This window comes from Pectinophora gossypiella, chromosome 10 (assembly GCF_024362695.1).
Source record: "Pectinophora gossypiella chromosome 10, ilPecGoss1.1, whole genome shotgun sequence".
In the NCBI taxonomy this organism is placed as follows: Eukaryota; Metazoa; Arthropoda; class Insecta; order Lepidoptera; family Gelechiidae; genus Pectinophora; species Pectinophora gossypiella.
The window spans coordinates 14,183,126-14,200,874 of NC_065413.1; the positions used below are offsets into that span (position 1 = coordinate 14,183,126).

Below are 17,749 nucleotides of genomic sequence, written 5' to 3' on the forward strand. Positions count from 1 at the left end.
TGTTTGTTTTAATATAGATATCATTAACAATAGAGGAGCTCGGTGGCGCAGCGGTAAACGCGCTCGGTCTGCGAACAACTTTCGCAAAGGCCGGTCATAGGATGGGTGACCACAAAAAAAAGTTTTCATCTCGAGCTCCTCCGTGCTTCGGAAGGCACGTTAAGCCGTTGGTCCCGGCTGCATTAGCAGTCGTTAATAACCATCAATCCGCACTGGGCCCGCGTGATGGTTTAAGGCCAGATCTCCCTATCCATCCATAGGGAAGGCCCGTGCCCCAGCAGTGGGGACGTTAATGGGCTGATGATGATGTTTACATAAATAAAACAACGCTATATTTTATTTGACGATAATATTCATTTTAATTTTTACAAAAATCTTGACATGGCGTTATTGAGCAACAAAATTAAAAAAATACATCCTTATCAGGTGCATTTGATACAATGAGGTCTCTTTTGCATAGAAAAGTTACTTTTTTCTTTTTTTAATAATACATTATATCTTTGGCAACTTATGATAACTCGATAAACTGTAAAAAAAAATAACATAAAAAACTTTAAAAAAAAAACTTACCATTCCCATGAGGGACTTGCCAGGCTTTGTTCCCCGAAAAACAATATAGATGGCGCTGTACAGATTTAACGTGATAATTACCTGTTTACTCATTTCTCGGGGACATATAATTATTCAAAAATATAACGTAATGGCAGAGGCACGTACAAAAATAATTGTTGCTTGACATTTGGATCAGGGGGCTTAAAAAGGCCACATCGAAGAAATTCATCTAAAAAAAACAATACAGTGAAACCTGGTTAAGTGAGACATCAAGGGACCTGCAATGTCGTTTCACTTATAGAGGTATTCCACTTACCCAGTGTCTCGATTCCACTTACTCAGATAACGATTGTAGCTTTCGTTTTGGCATTTTTCAAATAAACATCTGTATGATAGTAAAGCGAAACTAAAAATGAAGGTAATTGAAGCTCAAAATTTGTACTTACGTACTTGGAATTACGTGTGGAATTTGTGGGTAGAAAAAGAATGAGTAAACAAACAATGTTATCTCAGTTACAGAGGTTTATGAATTAAAAAAATACTCGCTGTCTCAGTTATAGAGGTAACTATGATGATAAATCGAAAGAACGAATCCCAGATATAGAGGCTTACCTCGTCCCACTAACAGAGGTAATTCAGTGCCAAAGTGTTGGGACCTTAGCATGAGTTCCAGTTATGGAGGTTTCTCACTTATCCAGGTCCCACTTAACCAAGTTTCACTGTATTACAATTTGACATTTGCGCATATGAAAGTAAGTGCGCATTGCTTTTTTAGATGAATTGTTTCGATGTGGCCTTTTTGAACCCCAAGATATGTATAGAATAAGAATAAAATAAATTTATTGCCAGTAACAATTTACATTTGCTATATGAACTAGCCAGAAATGAGGAGATCCGCAGAACTAAAGTCACCGACATAGCTCGGAGAATTGCAAAGCTGAAGTGGCAGTGGGCAGGACACATAGCGAGGAGAACTGATGGCCGCTGGGGCGGAAGGGTTCTGGAGTGGCGACCACGTGTCGGACGACGCTCAGTGGGTAGGCCCGCTACAAGGTTGATGACCGACGATCTGGTGAAGGTCGCGGGGAGTCGTGGAGATCCTTGGGGGAGGCCTATGCCCAGCAGTGGGCGTCGTACGGCTGATGATGATGATATGAACTAGGTAATTATGAATATTACGAATACGGGCAAAAGGAAATGGCTCAGCTTGTGCTGCGATGGAGCCATGCTATGGCGCCATCCAGCGCTGGTTTTCAGTCAGTCTGAGATATTGTGCGGAAGTAATTGTCAACATTATGTTGCTACCTATATTGCTTCTTTTTATTCTGATCATAATAATAAATGGGTAGAAGACGTGTTGTACCTGGGTGTAATAACAAGGGTCATTATTTATACCCAAAAACAGAGATAAAAGATGCATGTGTCTGTTAACCATGAAATTAGAAGGTTAAACGAAGACAACTTTGGACAGCGCCATCTCTATGGTTTGGGGAACGTAGCCTGGAAATTTCCTCATTACAAATTGGTCACAATGTGGTACTCATTTAATGGACACATTTTGTCCAATACATGTTCATTCTAACTTCTTTTTTTGTACCCCTTACAACGTAGCATGATTAGAATGACAGTAGAAAAGATATAATACATCGCCTTGAGCGAAAGAGACGAGAGATATCTCTTTCGTACTAAGTGGGGGGTTAAAATGGCCACATTAAAGCAATTCATCTAAGAAAGCAATATTGCAATTTGACATTTGCACATATAAAAGTAAGTGCACAATGCAAACAAATGTCAAATAGCAATATTGCTTTCTTAGATGAATTGCTTTAATGTGGCCATTTTAACCCCCCTGTATACAGCCTATGGTCCACCCAACGAAGACCAAAAATTGCCAAATAGGGGAAATAATTTGTGTCAAAGCGAATTTTAGCATAGTTGTAGGGAATAGGGTAGTTTCCAACTAATCAAATCAGTTACATTTTCCTAAACGTCAAAACACGAAATGACTATGGAATTTGTATGAAAATGCACAATTATGACGTCATAGAAAAACGTGATAAAATGTCCGATTTATTACGTTTTTCGTGATTAAAATACATAAAAAAAATAAATAGAAAAAAATATGTTTTCCGTTAGTTTTTATTTAGTAATCAAAATTATTTCCTCTATTTTTCCTTCTTTGGGTCGACTATTAGTACGAAAGAGACGCAAGATATGTCATTAATCATGTAACGTCATGTTATAAGAGGTATAATAAACATTCCAATATCAACCTTATCTTTTTAACAGTAAGCCTAAAAAGCCAGCCTTGTATAATCACAGATTAAACATACACTTGTCATATTCGCTATTAATCTTCGGGGGACAGATTTAACTCGTCTTTGAAATACTTTTCATTGTTTGGATACAGTCTGATAGCCAGTCGTGGTAATTTTTTAGGGTGCGGTGTCTTACCCCAAGACATCACGTCCGTGTTCGAACCCAGGACTGCTGAGCAGGCTGCCTCGAATGAGCGGACTGTGCTGTCTGAATTAGACAGTATGCACAGAGCTAGACGACATAGGAGGCGATGTCTGGAAGAAAAAAGATATAGTTATTTTTTTCGTGGAGAAATTTCTCGTAATCAACTGCAACAAGTATGAAGAGACTGTTCTGTGAATAAGGAATAATACTACGTATAGAACGGGAACTCTCCGCTCTCCACCAGTGGCTGAGCTAGGTTTTCCTCACCCCCTCTCGGTTTTACTTTAGTCTTCAACCGTGGGGATCAGACGTGACACACACAGATGCGCGTGAAAACGTCAATATGTAGTGTCTGTGTAAAACGAGGTTTTTTGTATGAAGTGTCCGGTGTGTGGTATATACATCAACTCACGCGGCAGTGGGGCTACCAGTGTCAGCCTGCAGCGTGACCACTCGCAGTATGGAGCGCCTGGTGTCCTGCGCCCACCGCGCCAGCACCGCCTTGGCCGCGGCGCCGCACTCGGCCGCGTCGCCCGTCGTGGGATACTCGCGGGCCACGCGACACGCTGCGCATATCCATAACGCTACTATTGTTTCGTTTTCGATGCTGAAACAAAATTTAATAATTAAGTACGGTCACGAGCATTAATATGTATACACTTTGGTACCTTGTCACATTAACTTTTTTGACAAATTGAACTGTAAGTCTCACTAAATGTCAAAAATGTTAGTGCGACAGGGTCCTAAAGTGGGTACATTATATTGCTCATGACTGTACATTCATCATCTCTCTAGCATTATCCCGTTGTTCACAGGGTCCGCTTATCTAACCTGAAGATTTGACAGGTCCGGTTTTTTACAGAAGCGACTGCCTGTCCGACCTTCCAACACGCGAAGGGAAAACCAGCCCAATACAGGTCAGGTCACACACGTCCGAAAATGCATTTAATAATGAAATACATTGACAAAGTGAAACTCAATGAGTATGGCTTTTACGTAGGTATGGTATGTCATAAATAGTGATTTTACTAGACACCATAAAATTTTATTAAGTTATATTCTTATCCGCCAAAAAGGAAAAGGACGGGTAATCGACATTATAGGAACGTTGTTGTTATTTAATGTACTAACACATTACGCTACGCAAAAGTATACAGTTACTGAGTGAGACAAGCCGAAAGGGCAGTAATGTCCCTCACAAGTCGACGTTGGTGGCCAGCAGCGCCAGCAGCGCGGCGCGCATGTCTGCGCAGGGCTGCACGTGCGTGCGCGCGGCGCCGTAGGCCGCGTGCAGCCGCCCGCGGCCCGCCAGCGGCGCCGCCGCCCGCCAGTGGCACGCCTGCCAGCGGGCAGACACCTCCTCCCAGCCACCCTCCTCTGAGGGATACGAGAGATTACATCATTCATTCATTGGTTGATTTTGAAATTACTATTGATTCTTGGAGATTACGTTACATATTGTAGATTTGCCGCAAATGGCATTAACTACTTGGCCGGACAAATGGGGAGCGCTGAGGGCTCTCACCCGGTACAAAATTTCAGAGAACAGAGTTTGCCCAGTAAGGCGCGAAACTCAGCGCAGGGCGTCGTCTAAGAGGATTATATTTGAAAGAATGAATCGAATCTTAGCAGCTTACGACCATTTATGATTATAGTCAAGACCCAGAGGGGGTGAGGTAAATCTAGCTCGGGCCAATACAAACTAGTGCGGGGCGGGCACGCAAAGCATTCGGTTCTGGCTACAATTTACCTAAGGAAGTATGTAGTCGTTACATGAGCGATATCAGGGGCTCAATAGTAACCCATAGTAAACGAGAAAAGAAGAATATATTACAGCATTTTCGTTAATACTGCAACGAGGTAATACATACCTTTATGTCGTAGGAGCGCTGTGACGGCGATATCAGCAAGGCAGGCGAAGTATTCGAAGGCGACGAGATGCCCGGCGGCCGCGACGCACGACACGGATAGAAACGGAGGCCATGACGATACTACGCGCTGCCACACCTGCAGGCAGGGTTGGGAATTGGGAGATTATAATTAAAACACATAATAACGGGCTCTTACCGCGTTTAAATTAGGGATATGAGACTCCCGATATTTCGACACTGTTGCAAGTGCCATTATGACTGATGAGATTGGAATGGAGTAGGTAGATCCATAATTTTCTACGGGCAGACATATCTGTCTACCCTCTTTCTTTGCCGCTTGTTTATTTATTTGATATCGGAATGAAAGGCCAGAAACAACTACCGGATCACAAGTCACTCTTTTCCTGTGATACACCAGCTTGTTTCTCAAGCGGAGAGCGCCGGTTTGAACTCCGGTACCGGACTTCCACCAATGAACAACATCATAGAAGGAAAGAGAGGAAGGGGAAGACCAAGAAGAGCTTACATGGAACAGATTAAGGCCGGGTTTCGGCTGACGCGGAGATGAGCGGAGAAGAGCGGAGATGTGTGGATTTGACCAATCACAGCGTTCGAGAGAGCGAAAAACGAAGACGCTCTGTCACTCTCTCCCTCACGGTGATTGGTCGATTGCTGCACATCTCCGCTCCTCTCCGCCCAGCTTCGCGTCAATGAAACGCAACCTAAAGAGAAGGCAAACATCGTGTCTTGGAAGGAAGTGACAGAAATGGCCTTTGATAGACAAGAGTGGAGAATGCTACACCGACAAGAGCGTGGCTCTTAAATTAGTGATAATGATTTACCCCTGATTAACCCAATAGCCCAAAGGGAATATAGTCGTAAACTTATGTGACGTTAAACTGAAATATATAATCAATGTGTACAATCATGAGCAATATGTATACCCAATTTAGGACTCTGTCGCACTAACATATTTGACATTTAGTGAGACATATTAATGCTCGTGACCGTACTGACCGGCATGGCGGCGGTAGCGGCAGGCTCCATGCACATGATGACGGCAGCTCGCGTCAGCAGCTCCTCCACCTCGTCAGTCCCCGCCAAATACGCCGCTGACAGAACAAACAACAAATACTATACGAACATACTTTATTGCCAAAACATCTCATGGTATAAAACAGGGGGCCATACTGTACGGTAGTTTCCAACTAGTCAAATCAGTTACTTTTTACTAAACGTCAAAAACACGAACTCATTTACGATCACAGAAAAGAGTTCATGTATTCCACGCAGAAACGTGGCACCCAGGGGAGCTATTTATTTTGGCCTCTAGCTGAGCACTTCCTTATTAAGAATAGGGTAGTTTCCAACTAGTCAAATCAGTTACTTTTTACTAAACGTCAAAACACGAAATGACTATGGAATTTGTATGAAAAATCAATCTGTGACGTCATAGAAAAACGTGACAAAATGTCGCACTTATGAAAAAAAGTCATAAATAAGTTAAATAGAAAAGAGGAAACGTTTATTGTCACCTTTCGATGTGTCTTTATTTAGTAATCAGAATTTCATAATTTATTGTTGACCTACAAAACTACCCAGTTGCAATTCATCTAAAAATGCAAGGTTGCAATTTGACTTTTGCGCGTATAAATGTGCGCAATTTCAACAAGACTAAGAGATTAAGATGTGACGTACGACGAACTGAATACGATATGGTGCTTTGAAAAAATAACGACAGTTTTCTTACCAATATCAGCAATAACTTTAAGGATACAGTCAGTGTGCCCCGGGACATGGTCCACCAGCGAGGGCGCGGCGGCGGCGCGCACCCAGCGTGACACGGCCACGCAGCGCTTGTGGCGGGACTGCGGGCTGTCCGGAGGCGTGCTAGGAGCCTGGATCTCGCTGGCTAACAGCAGCACTCTATGGGAAGATATGTGGATGTTGCTAAAGCCACAGAGACAATCCAATAACATCAAAAATCTTACATAGCAGGTAAAAAATTGTATGAGAGAAATAGCGCTCCACTTACTTGTTCCGGTGAAAGGATTATAGTAGGGCAACAATTTACCTGACCATTGTACGCACAGCTCATAGTATCGTCCGCCAGCATCATACAGGGTGTAAGTGACATCGTAACGAAAACTTTGAGGGGTGGTTCAGGCCATGATTCTGAGTTGATATCAAGTAGAAATTTCCGTCGCAAAAGTATGGATTGGAAAATAATTAAAAAGAAAAGAAAAATTTTCATGAATTTTTTGACACGAAATTCCACTTGATATCAACTCAGAATCATGGTCTGAACCATCCCCCTCAGGTGTCACTAACACCTATACCTACTTATATGGCTACCGTATGTACTTGTACGGGGTGTAAGTGTCATCGTAACGAATACTGAGAGGGATGATTCATCTGATTATTCTGAGTTAATATCAAGTGGAATTTTCCATCGCAAAAGTATAGAATTGAAAATAATTAAAAAAAAACTAAAAAAAAACATGAATTTTGGACGGAAAATTCCACTTGATTTTAACTCAGAATCATGGTCTGAATCAACCCTCTCAGTATTCGTTACGATGTCACTAACACCCAGTATATAATGATTGGATTTAGGCGTGAGTTTATGTATCGTGAAGGGTCACCGAGCCACTAATCTCGGCGTTTTCCTCGACACGATAACGTGTCGTAAGTTATACCTGAATTGTGGTATTTCGTGGTAGGGGTGCTGTGGGTCGTGGTACTGCGCGAAGAACCGCTCGAAGGCTTCTTCCATGGCCGCTTCGGGCAGCCGCCACCACGGCAGGCGGGCCGCTTGCTCCAACGTCTGATACGTACGAAAGAAACAATAGTTTAGAATTGGGCACTGGATGACATAAGATAACGCCTCTTTCCCATTTCCGCTCCTATCATTCACATTAAAATACTCATCCCTCTAGCATTATCCCGTTTTTCACAGGGTCCGCTTACCTAACCTGACGACATGACAGGTCCGGTTTTTTACAGAAGCGAATCGACAAAGCGTCTGACAAACCTTCGAAAATGCATTTCCTCGGGAATGTGGGTTTCCTCACGATGTTTTCCTTCACCGCTGAGCACGTGATTATCATATATGATCCAAACATAAATTCGAAAACAAATTCGAAAATGATTAGTTTAGGCCTGTGCTGGATTTAAACCTGCGACATCAAAGTGAGAGGCAAGCGTTCTACTAACTGGGCTACCATGCCTCGTTACATTTTCATTACGTTATCATTCTCATTAAAATACATTTTTATTAAAATAATATACTTAGTTTAGAGTATATACTCTTGATCTGGTTCTCCTGAATTTGAAGCGTGTTCGCCAAAGGCCTTTGAATGAATTGATGGGAAATGGACAAAGAATTCACACGGGAACCGACTCACATTTTAGCCTAATACCTTGGCTAGCTTTGAAAACGGACTAAAATGTTTGTATTTGCACTTCTGATTAAGAGTCTTGTATACCAGCCGAAATCTCGAGATTGGGAGGAGTCCATAAGAGCTTCAAAAAGTTTATCCATAATAATAAAATAATAAAAATAATAAAATATATATTTATTTGCATCAGCGATTACATTATTGTAGGTGCAGGTGTCCCCTGTTAAGTTAATATAAACCTGTGTTAGGAGACACCGCTCTTCTTACTTAGACATGTACAGTTATATAAAATTTTTAAACTAAAACCAAACATGCTCAGTTAAACTTAAATGACTAAATTTTTATTACAATAAAGAAGTGGAATTAATACAAAATGAAGTGTGTGTGGTGTGTGTGTATGTGGGTGTGTAGGTGTGTGTGTGTGTGTGTGTGTGTATGTGTGTGTATGTACGTATTTGTTTCTTATGCAAGCCTATCCAATAGTTAAATATTGGTAGATAATAAAGGTAACAAATTACTTCCAATGGTATTCTTAATGTCATGTACTATGTACTAGCCAAGACATTTATTATTTTGTTACTAAAGAAGTCTCTCCGTATCCTCATAGAATTGGCTCTCAAGCCACTTAGTTGTAGTCTTTTTGCATTCGTACAAAGTTTTAGGGTATATATTTAGTTTCTTGTTGATAGCATTGTATAATTTTGCCGAACGCTTAGTGTACTGTGTTTTAGCAAAACTTGTTTTTGTATATGGTGAATTTGCAACTTCATGATGAATTCTTCTTTTAAGGATAGCTGGATCATAATAAAGAGTTTTATGCTTTTTGATAATTGTGCAGTAAACGTAAAGCTTTCTGATTGAGAGTAACTTTGTCATTTCATATAAATCAATAGTTGGAAACCGGCGCTTTTTAAAATACATCACTTTAAGTAGTAACCGCTGTGCCCGTTCCACAGTTAGGAATTTAGTTTTTGAGGCGCCACCCCAAACGGTGATACAGTATACAATTATTGATTGAGCAAGAGCCAAGTATATTTCTTTGAGAAGATCCCTAACTTTATCACTACGTGAGCCATCTGATATTTTTGGAAGAACGTGTCTTAGATTTTTAAAGATCCAAGTTAGTTTTCGTATACGCTCAGAAACATAGTCCACATGCTGATGCCATGAAAGTCTTTGATCAAGGTAAACACCAAGGTACTTTGTCTGGGCTACTCTGTGTATAGTGGTGCAATTGCAGGGTTGGTCCATGATAATTAATTACATCGAATACATGATTCAGATTTCTAATTTTGAGATAAGGTTATTTTAAGTCGCTAAGGTAAAAAGGACGAAATAATTAAAAATACCTGTTGATGTAGAGGCATGGCTGTGAACAGGAAGAGTATGGAAGCCAGCGTTGGAGCTAGTTGGTCATCAGGTGCGCCGTGGATCCAGGTCTCAGCCACTATAGAGCGCCAGCATTCCGCGCACCAACACTGCATCTCACGGTCTTTGCTTGCGCAGACCTGTCATATAGATTAATGTACTATATTACTAAATTCTTAATCAGGAAAGCCGGCACAAGCAGAAGTGCTCAGTTACAGGCGAAAGTAAATAGAACCCCTGGCTAGCAGGGAGCTACGTTTCTGTGTGGATTGCCTGTTTGGATATAACCTATACATTGTTTTAAGTTTACGCGGTTATTATCATAATTAAAACACATAATAACGGGTTCTTACCGCGTTTAAATGGGGATATGAGACTCCCGATATTTATGGAGTATTCGGGAGTCTCATATCCCCATTTAAACGCGGTAAGAACCCGTTATTATGTGTTTTAATTTGGATATAACCTCATTAGATACGCACACACAGATCACAGAACTCTATTTTGAATACGATGGAGTCGTTTACAAATAACCCACGTTAGACAGGCAGGAATCTCATACATCACCGACGTTTACGATAGGCCAATGAAATCTTACAGAAACAAGTATTAAAAATGAGTACAAATTGCGGCCCAATTACTTACTCTATCCTCGAAACACCGAGATTTCCAGACACAATAGTAATACAATGGAGTCTTGTTACCTGCACAGCAAACTGAAGGAAGCTAGGCCTGAACCACTGGTGTTCGTTCCAGGGCAGCGCGGCAAAATCCACTAGCAGGGCGGACATTTGCACGCCGCTCTCCATAGTGCCGCCCTGGTAGATAGCCAAGAACGTTTGGACCGTCCACTCGAATATCTGCTGGAGGAGGTGCTCTTCTGTGCCTGAGAAGTACAAATATTACTTTGTTGAGGTGTCTAGTTTATATGCAGGAGTTATAGATGATTTGTTTTTAAGTTATCTGGGGATCTAAAGATAACAATGTCAACAAATGTCAAATAGCAATATTGCTTTTTAAAATGAATTGCTTCAATGTGGATTAGATTCCTCTTTAGACCCCCTTGTTTGATGTAGGGAAAGCAAAAGAAGTGTGTTAGGATCGATACAAATGGTTCATAGATTCTGCTTACGCCGTTGAGAAATAGGCGTGGGTTTATGTATAGACTCAATTGTTCACCGAGGCGGACCTATAAAAGATAAAATGTCAAGCAGAGCCTTACGTAGAAGAACACCTCCGTATAAAATCCGATGTATCGTATGTCGTAAGAGGTTCCCTTACGACCACCTCCTGCTCTTCCGTGGTTGGTAGTAGTGACCACGAGTCTTGTAGCATATAATACTGGCCATATAATATTGACCTTCAACAAGTTTATCCATGATAATTACGTTGAATAAATGATTCTGATTCTGATTCTGGGTATATCAGTTGACTCACCTGGGCAGTCGAGCATGACCTGGCGTATGTTGAGGAGGAATTGTCTCAGCATGGGTGTGTACGCCTCGTCCTCCTCCGTGGCCGGCATTAGCGGGGAAGCGCCGCAGAAGGGCCGCACCCACGCCGACCACGACTCTTGTAGTGCTGACCACGCGTATAGCGATACTGGGAAAATATTAACATGATATTACAAAATTACTTTTTAAAAGCAATTTAGATTTAATTTTATATCGGTCTTTGACCAATTAAGTCAATCTTTGCTGTCATACATATTTGTGTATATGTGTTTGTTGCATGGGATTTGAACATAGCTGGCGTGGGTGTAAAATTATACAACTATGCCTTCCCCTTCGAGGATACAGGTGTACTATGTTGCTTACTCCTCTCTGGTCCAAATATCGAGTCGGACTCTGAACTACTGAATTCGTTGTTTTCGAATTTACTAAAAAGTGAAGTAAAACTACGTGAGAAAACCCATACACCTAAGATTTGTTTTGGAGGTGTGTGACCTGGGGGTCTACAATATTGCAATTTGACATTTCCGTATATAACAGTAAGTGCGCAGTCTAAACAAATGTCAAATAGCAATATTACTTTTTTAGATGAATTGATTCAATGTGACCTTTTTGATGCCCCAAATCTGTTTTGAGCTGGTTTTCTTTTCGGGTTAGAAGCTCTGATTAGCAGTCACTTGTATAAAAACTGGACATGTAAATGTTCAAGTTAGATAGGCGGACACAGCAAAACAAGATGTCTATTGGGAGATGATGAATGTACCTCTCTCAGGCGCATAGCTGAGCGCGATGGCGGCAGCGACGAACGCACGCTGCAACGTGCTTTGCAACTCCGCGATATGCGTCGAGTACGCCGCGAAGTATGTAGCCTTGGTAGCACGCATGCCTGTGCGCGCCTCCCACCATATCACGCCTAGCTCGCGGAGGAGATTGCCTAGCTGGGGAGAGGAAATGAACATAACACAACGTAACATAACGTAAACTCACGAACATATCTCAATTGGGGTAATAAGTAGTACATCCATCGCAGAATTAATTAAGTACCTATACTTCACCGAGCTTTAGACCAACTTGGTAAGTGGTAAGCCGTATTGCCAGCTATTATGGTCGAGGTTAGTGAAAACTGCACTTAAGATAAATTAATAACTCATTGGTCCGGTACCGGGGTTCGATCCGAAGCTACTATAAAATATATTTTTCTTAAGAGTTTGTCCACTGAATCATCGTAGTCCAAACTTACCTGATCAAAAGTGAGCAGCTTGGCGTAATCTTGTGTGGCGCGTATGACGTGCGTCCAGTGCTGCGGCGGCAGCGCGCAGGCGGCCGAGGCGCGCGCGCAGCGGGTGATGTGCGCCGCCAGCTCGTGGGGGGTGAGCAGGGCGCGGGTGTGCACGCCGATCAGCTGGGGCAACCGCCACGGCGGGACATCAATTACGCGGAATGGTAAGGGTGAATTTCGGAGCACCGGATGTCAATATCATTCGGGTCACCGCAAAAAATATGCTAGATTTTTTAATCTTATTGCAAATCAGGATTCCGGCGGAGAGGCAATGACAAAAAATACTTCTCGCCTTTCCTTCTGCCTTTTCAGTTGAGTCATTCAAGCGTTTCATTGAGGTCTACTATTGCGATTTATTATAATCACAAGAAAAGCCGATATATTATATAGTATTGTTTCAGTACTGAATTGAGGTACTTTACTCCCAGGAGAATGAATTAATTCAGCTCCTTATAAGTCATCCTTTTAAGGGTGGAATAAAAACATACAAAATTAGATAGTTTAACATACGCATTAAGCATATAAAGCAAAGGTTGGTTGGGCTGGCAAAGGAAGACCTAGAGCCCAAGCCCAACCCATCTCCAATTCAATGTCAATGTATGTCACATTGACCAAATTGGAGGTGTCCTTAGAAAAGTTCAGTACGATCTACTCCGAGCCGTGCGTGTATGAAACGATTGATGAATGTGGTTGAAGCATAATTGTGTCACAATCGAAGCAAATGGAATGCCATTGTCTCTGCTTTCCCGATGGGAAATAGGCTTGAGTTTATGTGTGTGTTTTCATCTCGAGCTCCTCCGTGCTTCGGAAGGCACGTAAAGCCGTTGGTCCCGGCTGCATTAGCAGTCGTTAATAACCACCAATCCGCAGTGGGCCTGCGTGGTGGTTTAAGGCCCGATCTCCCTATCCATCCATAGGGAAGGCCCGTGCCCCAGCAGTGGGGACGTTAATGGGCTGGTGATGTGTGTGTGTGTGTGTATGTGTGTGTGTAGATTAACATACCTCAAGCAGTACATGATGTTCTTCTTCGGGGCGTGCGCCCCACCGTTGGGCGGCGCCGGCTAGCGCGTCCAATAACTCATGACGCTGCGCAGAGTCCATAGACTCCGACCAGCGGGTCATCTCGAACTACGTACAATAATGAGGATCAAGTTATTGAATTGCATTTAGCAGGCAAGAATCTCCCGCATTAGCAAATTGACAGAAGTAAAATTTTATGCGAAACACAAGCAGGGATATTGATTGTGTAGATCGCAATAACTCACAAGACAAACGGCGGCAACTGCCTCCGTGGTCCAGTGGTTGAGCGTTGGGCTCCCGATCCGTAACCCCCGGGTTCGAATCCCGGTGGGTACATATCACAATAATAACTTTGGTTATGACATTGCAGGCTGATCACCCGATTGTTCAAAAGTAAGGTGATCCGTGCTTACTGTTTTAAGTACGTAGTGTAACATGAGTCATGTCAGGTGGCTTTGGCGGCTCAATAATAGCCCTGATAGCAGGATTGATGAGAGAGGTAATCCTCCCCATAACCCACACGATGGAAGAAGACAAGATGAACGTGCGGCATTACAAGGAATCGGGTTGCATTTCAGGAAGATAGCAGATTTGTAGAATGATAGCTCTGAAGCACATAGTAAAGTCACCTTGGAAAGATAGCTGAAGGCGTTGTGTGAGGGCAGGTTGGCCCACAGTAGCGCGCAGTACACGGGCGCGGCTAGGCGCGCGGGGCTGGCCAGGGGCCCGCACAGGCGCTGCTGCAGGGCGTTGCTGGTGGACGACCAGTGGGTCACCAGCTCCGCGCACACCTTGCTGTCGGTGCACAGCCATCTCTGGAGATCATACCAATGTTTATCAATAGGTACCTTGTGACGATTCTATATGTAAACTCTTGTTTGTATTTTCCGTGTATATTGCGTTTACAAGATCTCGACGCAAAGCGCCAAATACGGAAGACTCGACCGAAACCCTCCTATAACTACACACCCAATTCGTCAGGCCAGCTTTCGTCACGACAACAACGACCCGGGATAGATAATATTTAGGAGTCGCCGTCGCCGGATACGGTTTGGACGACATGATGATGGTATAAAGTGTTCTTTTGTCTTCGTAACAAATTGTTTCTTTACAAAAGAAACTGCTTCACTTGCACGTCATCCTCTGATGAACTGAGGTTCCAACCCCCGTGTGTAAGGTGTGTGTGTGCCGTACCTGCGCGAGGTCCTCCACAAGCGCGGCGAGCGCGGCCTCAGCGGGCGAGCAGGCGGCCACGCCGCCGGCGCAGCGCCACGCCGCCTCCGCCACGCGCCGCGCCGCCTGCAGGCTGCCCACGCGCCTGGCACCACACGCCCATTGTTTTATATCACACTTGAACGGATGTCAGGAGAGACAGCGAGCAATTGTTTTAACATAAGATCACGCCTATTTCCCTTTGGTACACAGAGACCAGGGAGATCCACCTACTACACTGTCATCGAAGACCTGGCCTTTCTTGAAAACATCCATCAGGTCCAGGACCTGATCGCGCTATGCACACCTAGGACATCCTCTTCCTATTCTACCACACAACATAATATCCAATATACGTTGGTATTATATGTTTATTTTATCTATTATTATTTTTTTGTATTGCACCATCCCGCGCTCTAATACATAAAGTTCTTTCACCCTAAGGTTGCCTGGCAGAAATTGCTGTTTATCAATAAGGCCGCCTATTGTGCTTATTTTATTCGTTTGTACATGTCCTTTAATTATGTCTCTGTGCAAAAAAGAATTATTGATTTATGGATTGAAATCTTTTTCGTACGTCTACTTTCATTCATTCTCTACACGTTCCAACCATAGAAGTCTTCCTCAATTTCGTCACTTCATTCCTAAAATATAATAAGCTGAAAGTGTGTAACTGACGCATACCTGGCGACGACGGCGAGTGCGGCGGCGCTACGTGCGGCATGCGGCCGCGGCCGCGCCAGCCGCCGGAACAGGGCGCAGGCCGAGCGCCTGCACCACACGACACGATAATAGCGGTAATCACATTACATTTATTATTTATTTATTAATATGGTGATGGTGCATCAACAACAGTACACACACAAAATAAAATACACATAGTTTGCTTGTCAACTATTAGGTGGAGACTTGTAATTAGCCTATAGTTATTGTCTGGTTATTATTTTAGAAAATGTATATGGCCGTAAGTCTTCCTCAAAATAAATAAATTAATTATAGACGGACACAACACTGCTATAATAATAATAAAAAGTAAGAACTAAAGTTTACAAATTATAAATTATGTTGTAATTTACATCTCGTTATGGTTACCATTTAAAATGGCGTGGATTCAGCAGACGTTTTTTGACGTGAATATTTGTAGGTTTCCCTCAGAAGGCATTTGGCTACTTGGCCGGACAAATGGGGAGCGCTGAGGGTACTCACCCGGTACAAAATTTAAGACAACAGGCCTGATTGGACTCGTATCTCTGCTAAAAGCGTCGTCTGAGAAACTTTGAGAGAATCAATCGACTCCGGCTGATAGCGATAAGCGTTGAAAGGGAAAATATCGTTAACTTTATTCTGTCGGGCCAATGTTATTATATTTTGAGAGAAATGGTTAAACTGCTTAAAATTGACGTGTGTTCCATAACCATTTTCAACCGTCTCTTTCCTTTTCGGCGGATAAGAAAATGACAGGTATAACTTGAAATAAATTTTGTTGGTGTGTATTGGAATCAGCACCAGTATCAGCGTAAAATTCTTCTTCTTCTATCGTGTGGGTTATGAGGTGCAGTACCAACCTCATCAACCCTGGTGTCAGGGTTGGTATTGAGCTACTATTGAGTGTAAAATTATTAAAAAATCACACGTACCTGTTCTCTTGAATGCCGCTTTCAGCTCCCGGCGAGATACACCATTCTTGGTGCTGGAAATAAGTTGAGACAAAAATTACAAAATGGCCGTACAAAAAGTGTTCGAAGTGGATATGATGAAACATAACATAGCAGGGGTAGGTACAGTATATACATAAACTGCGTATATACGTCCCACTGCTGGGCACAGGCCTCCCCTCAATCAACCGGAGGGGGTATGGAGCATACTCCACCACGCTGCTACACTGTGGGTTGGTGGAGGTGTTTTTACGGCTAATAGCCGGGACCGACGGCTTAACGTGCCCTCCGAGGCACGGAATCATCTTACTTTTTCGGACAATCAGGTGATTCAAGCCTGAAAAGTCCTTACCAAACAAAGGACAGTCTCACAAAGTGATTTCGACAATGTCCCCATCGGGAATCGAACCCGGACCTCCAGATCGTGAGGCTAACGCTCTAACCACTAGACCACGGAGGCTGTTACAGTATATACACTCACTCCTTATTCGTAGTCGTTGCATGAGCCTGATAATGATGAATAGGCATTTGCTTGGTTACGGTGATCCATCCTAGACCACATCGTCACTTACCGTCAGGTGAGATTGTGGTCAAACGTGAGCCTATATTATTTAAAAAAAGCCATGTCAGGGGCCTATGGCGGCTTAACAATAATCAGGACACCAATGAACACCACACGAGAAAAGATACCTAAATAGTCTTTTTATGGATGGGGAAAATCCCTTAGCCCCCCCCCCCCTCTCTGCCCCCTATTACTTTTCCCGCCCTTACTCTCAGTGCAACAGAGTAATCGAATATGGTGAATATAAACAAACATAAAATACTTTGTCTTACACATACTGGTATATGTATAGTAATTGGCCTGCACTTGTTGGGGCATCGCTTGTGCACGGGCGGCAGCGAGCGGCGCACGCGCAACGTGGCCACGAGCCGCCACAGCGCCGCGTCCAGAGACGATATCTGGAGGACTTCTGATGACCACTCCCTGGACACAACATACTGTTATTACAAAACATACATGCACTCCAAATGTCGCCTTGAAGCAAAGAGACGACTTCTGGATAGAGATAGAGAGAATTTCTTTCCTACGTATACGGAGCATAGAATAAAGAATAGAACGGACATTCTCCGCCCCGCATCAATTCTGTCTCTTAAGTTTAGTACAAATTATGATTATCATCTCCCTAGCATTATCTCGTTTTTCACAAGGTCCGCCAGGGTCACCTGATTGTCCGAAAGGAAAGATGATCCGTCCTTCGGAAGGCATGTTAAGCCGACGGTTACTATTTACTGATGTGAGTAATCGTTACATGAGCCATGTCAGAGGCGTTTGGCGGCTCAATCATAACTCTGATACCAGGGTTGATGAGGCTGGTATTCCACCTCACAACCCACATGATAAGAAGAAGAAGACAGGGTCCGCTTACCTAACCTGAAGATTTGACAGGTCCGGTTTTTTAGGACCTTCTAATCCGCG

At 43.0% G+C, this 17,749-nt stretch overlaps 1 protein-coding gene across 1 annotated transcript in view; it reads right to left on the bottom strand.

The window, feature by feature from the left end:
- Positions 1-332: 332 nt before the first annotated feature.
- The window catches only part of LOC126370029 (uncharacterized), a 43,420-nt gene continuing 26,003 nt past the window's right edge, over positions 333-17,749 (bottom strand). Inside the window, exons 23-40 of the mRNA XM_050014656.1 lie at positions 17,113-17,257; positions 16,255-16,307; positions 15,302-15,388; positions 14,600-14,723; positions 14,035-14,220; positions 13,388-13,513; positions 12,347-12,508; positions 11,870-12,044; positions 11,093-11,257; positions 10,360-10,541; positions 9,637-9,795; positions 7,586-7,713; positions 6,637-6,812; positions 5,904-5,998; positions 4,887-5,022; positions 4,215-4,392; positions 3,428-3,622; positions 333-3,125 (exon numbers count right to left, since the gene is read on the bottom strand). Coding sequence (XP_049870613.1) covers positions 2,903-3,125; positions 3,428-3,622; positions 4,215-4,392; positions 4,887-5,022; positions 5,904-5,998; positions 6,637-6,812; positions 7,586-7,713; positions 9,637-9,795; positions 10,360-10,541; positions 11,093-11,257; positions 11,870-12,044; positions 12,347-12,508; positions 13,388-13,513; positions 14,035-14,220; positions 14,600-14,723; positions 15,302-15,388; positions 16,255-16,307; positions 17,113-17,257 — 2,695 coding nt within the window. The 3' untranslated portion in view covers positions 333-2,902. The remainder of the gene's footprint in view (positions 3,126-3,427; positions 3,623-4,214; positions 4,393-4,886; positions 5,023-5,903; positions 5,999-6,636; positions 6,813-7,585; positions 7,714-9,636; positions 9,796-10,359; positions 10,542-11,092; positions 11,258-11,869; positions 12,045-12,346; positions 12,509-13,387; positions 13,514-14,034; positions 14,221-14,599; positions 14,724-15,301; positions 15,389-16,254; positions 16,308-17,112; positions 17,258-17,749) is intronic.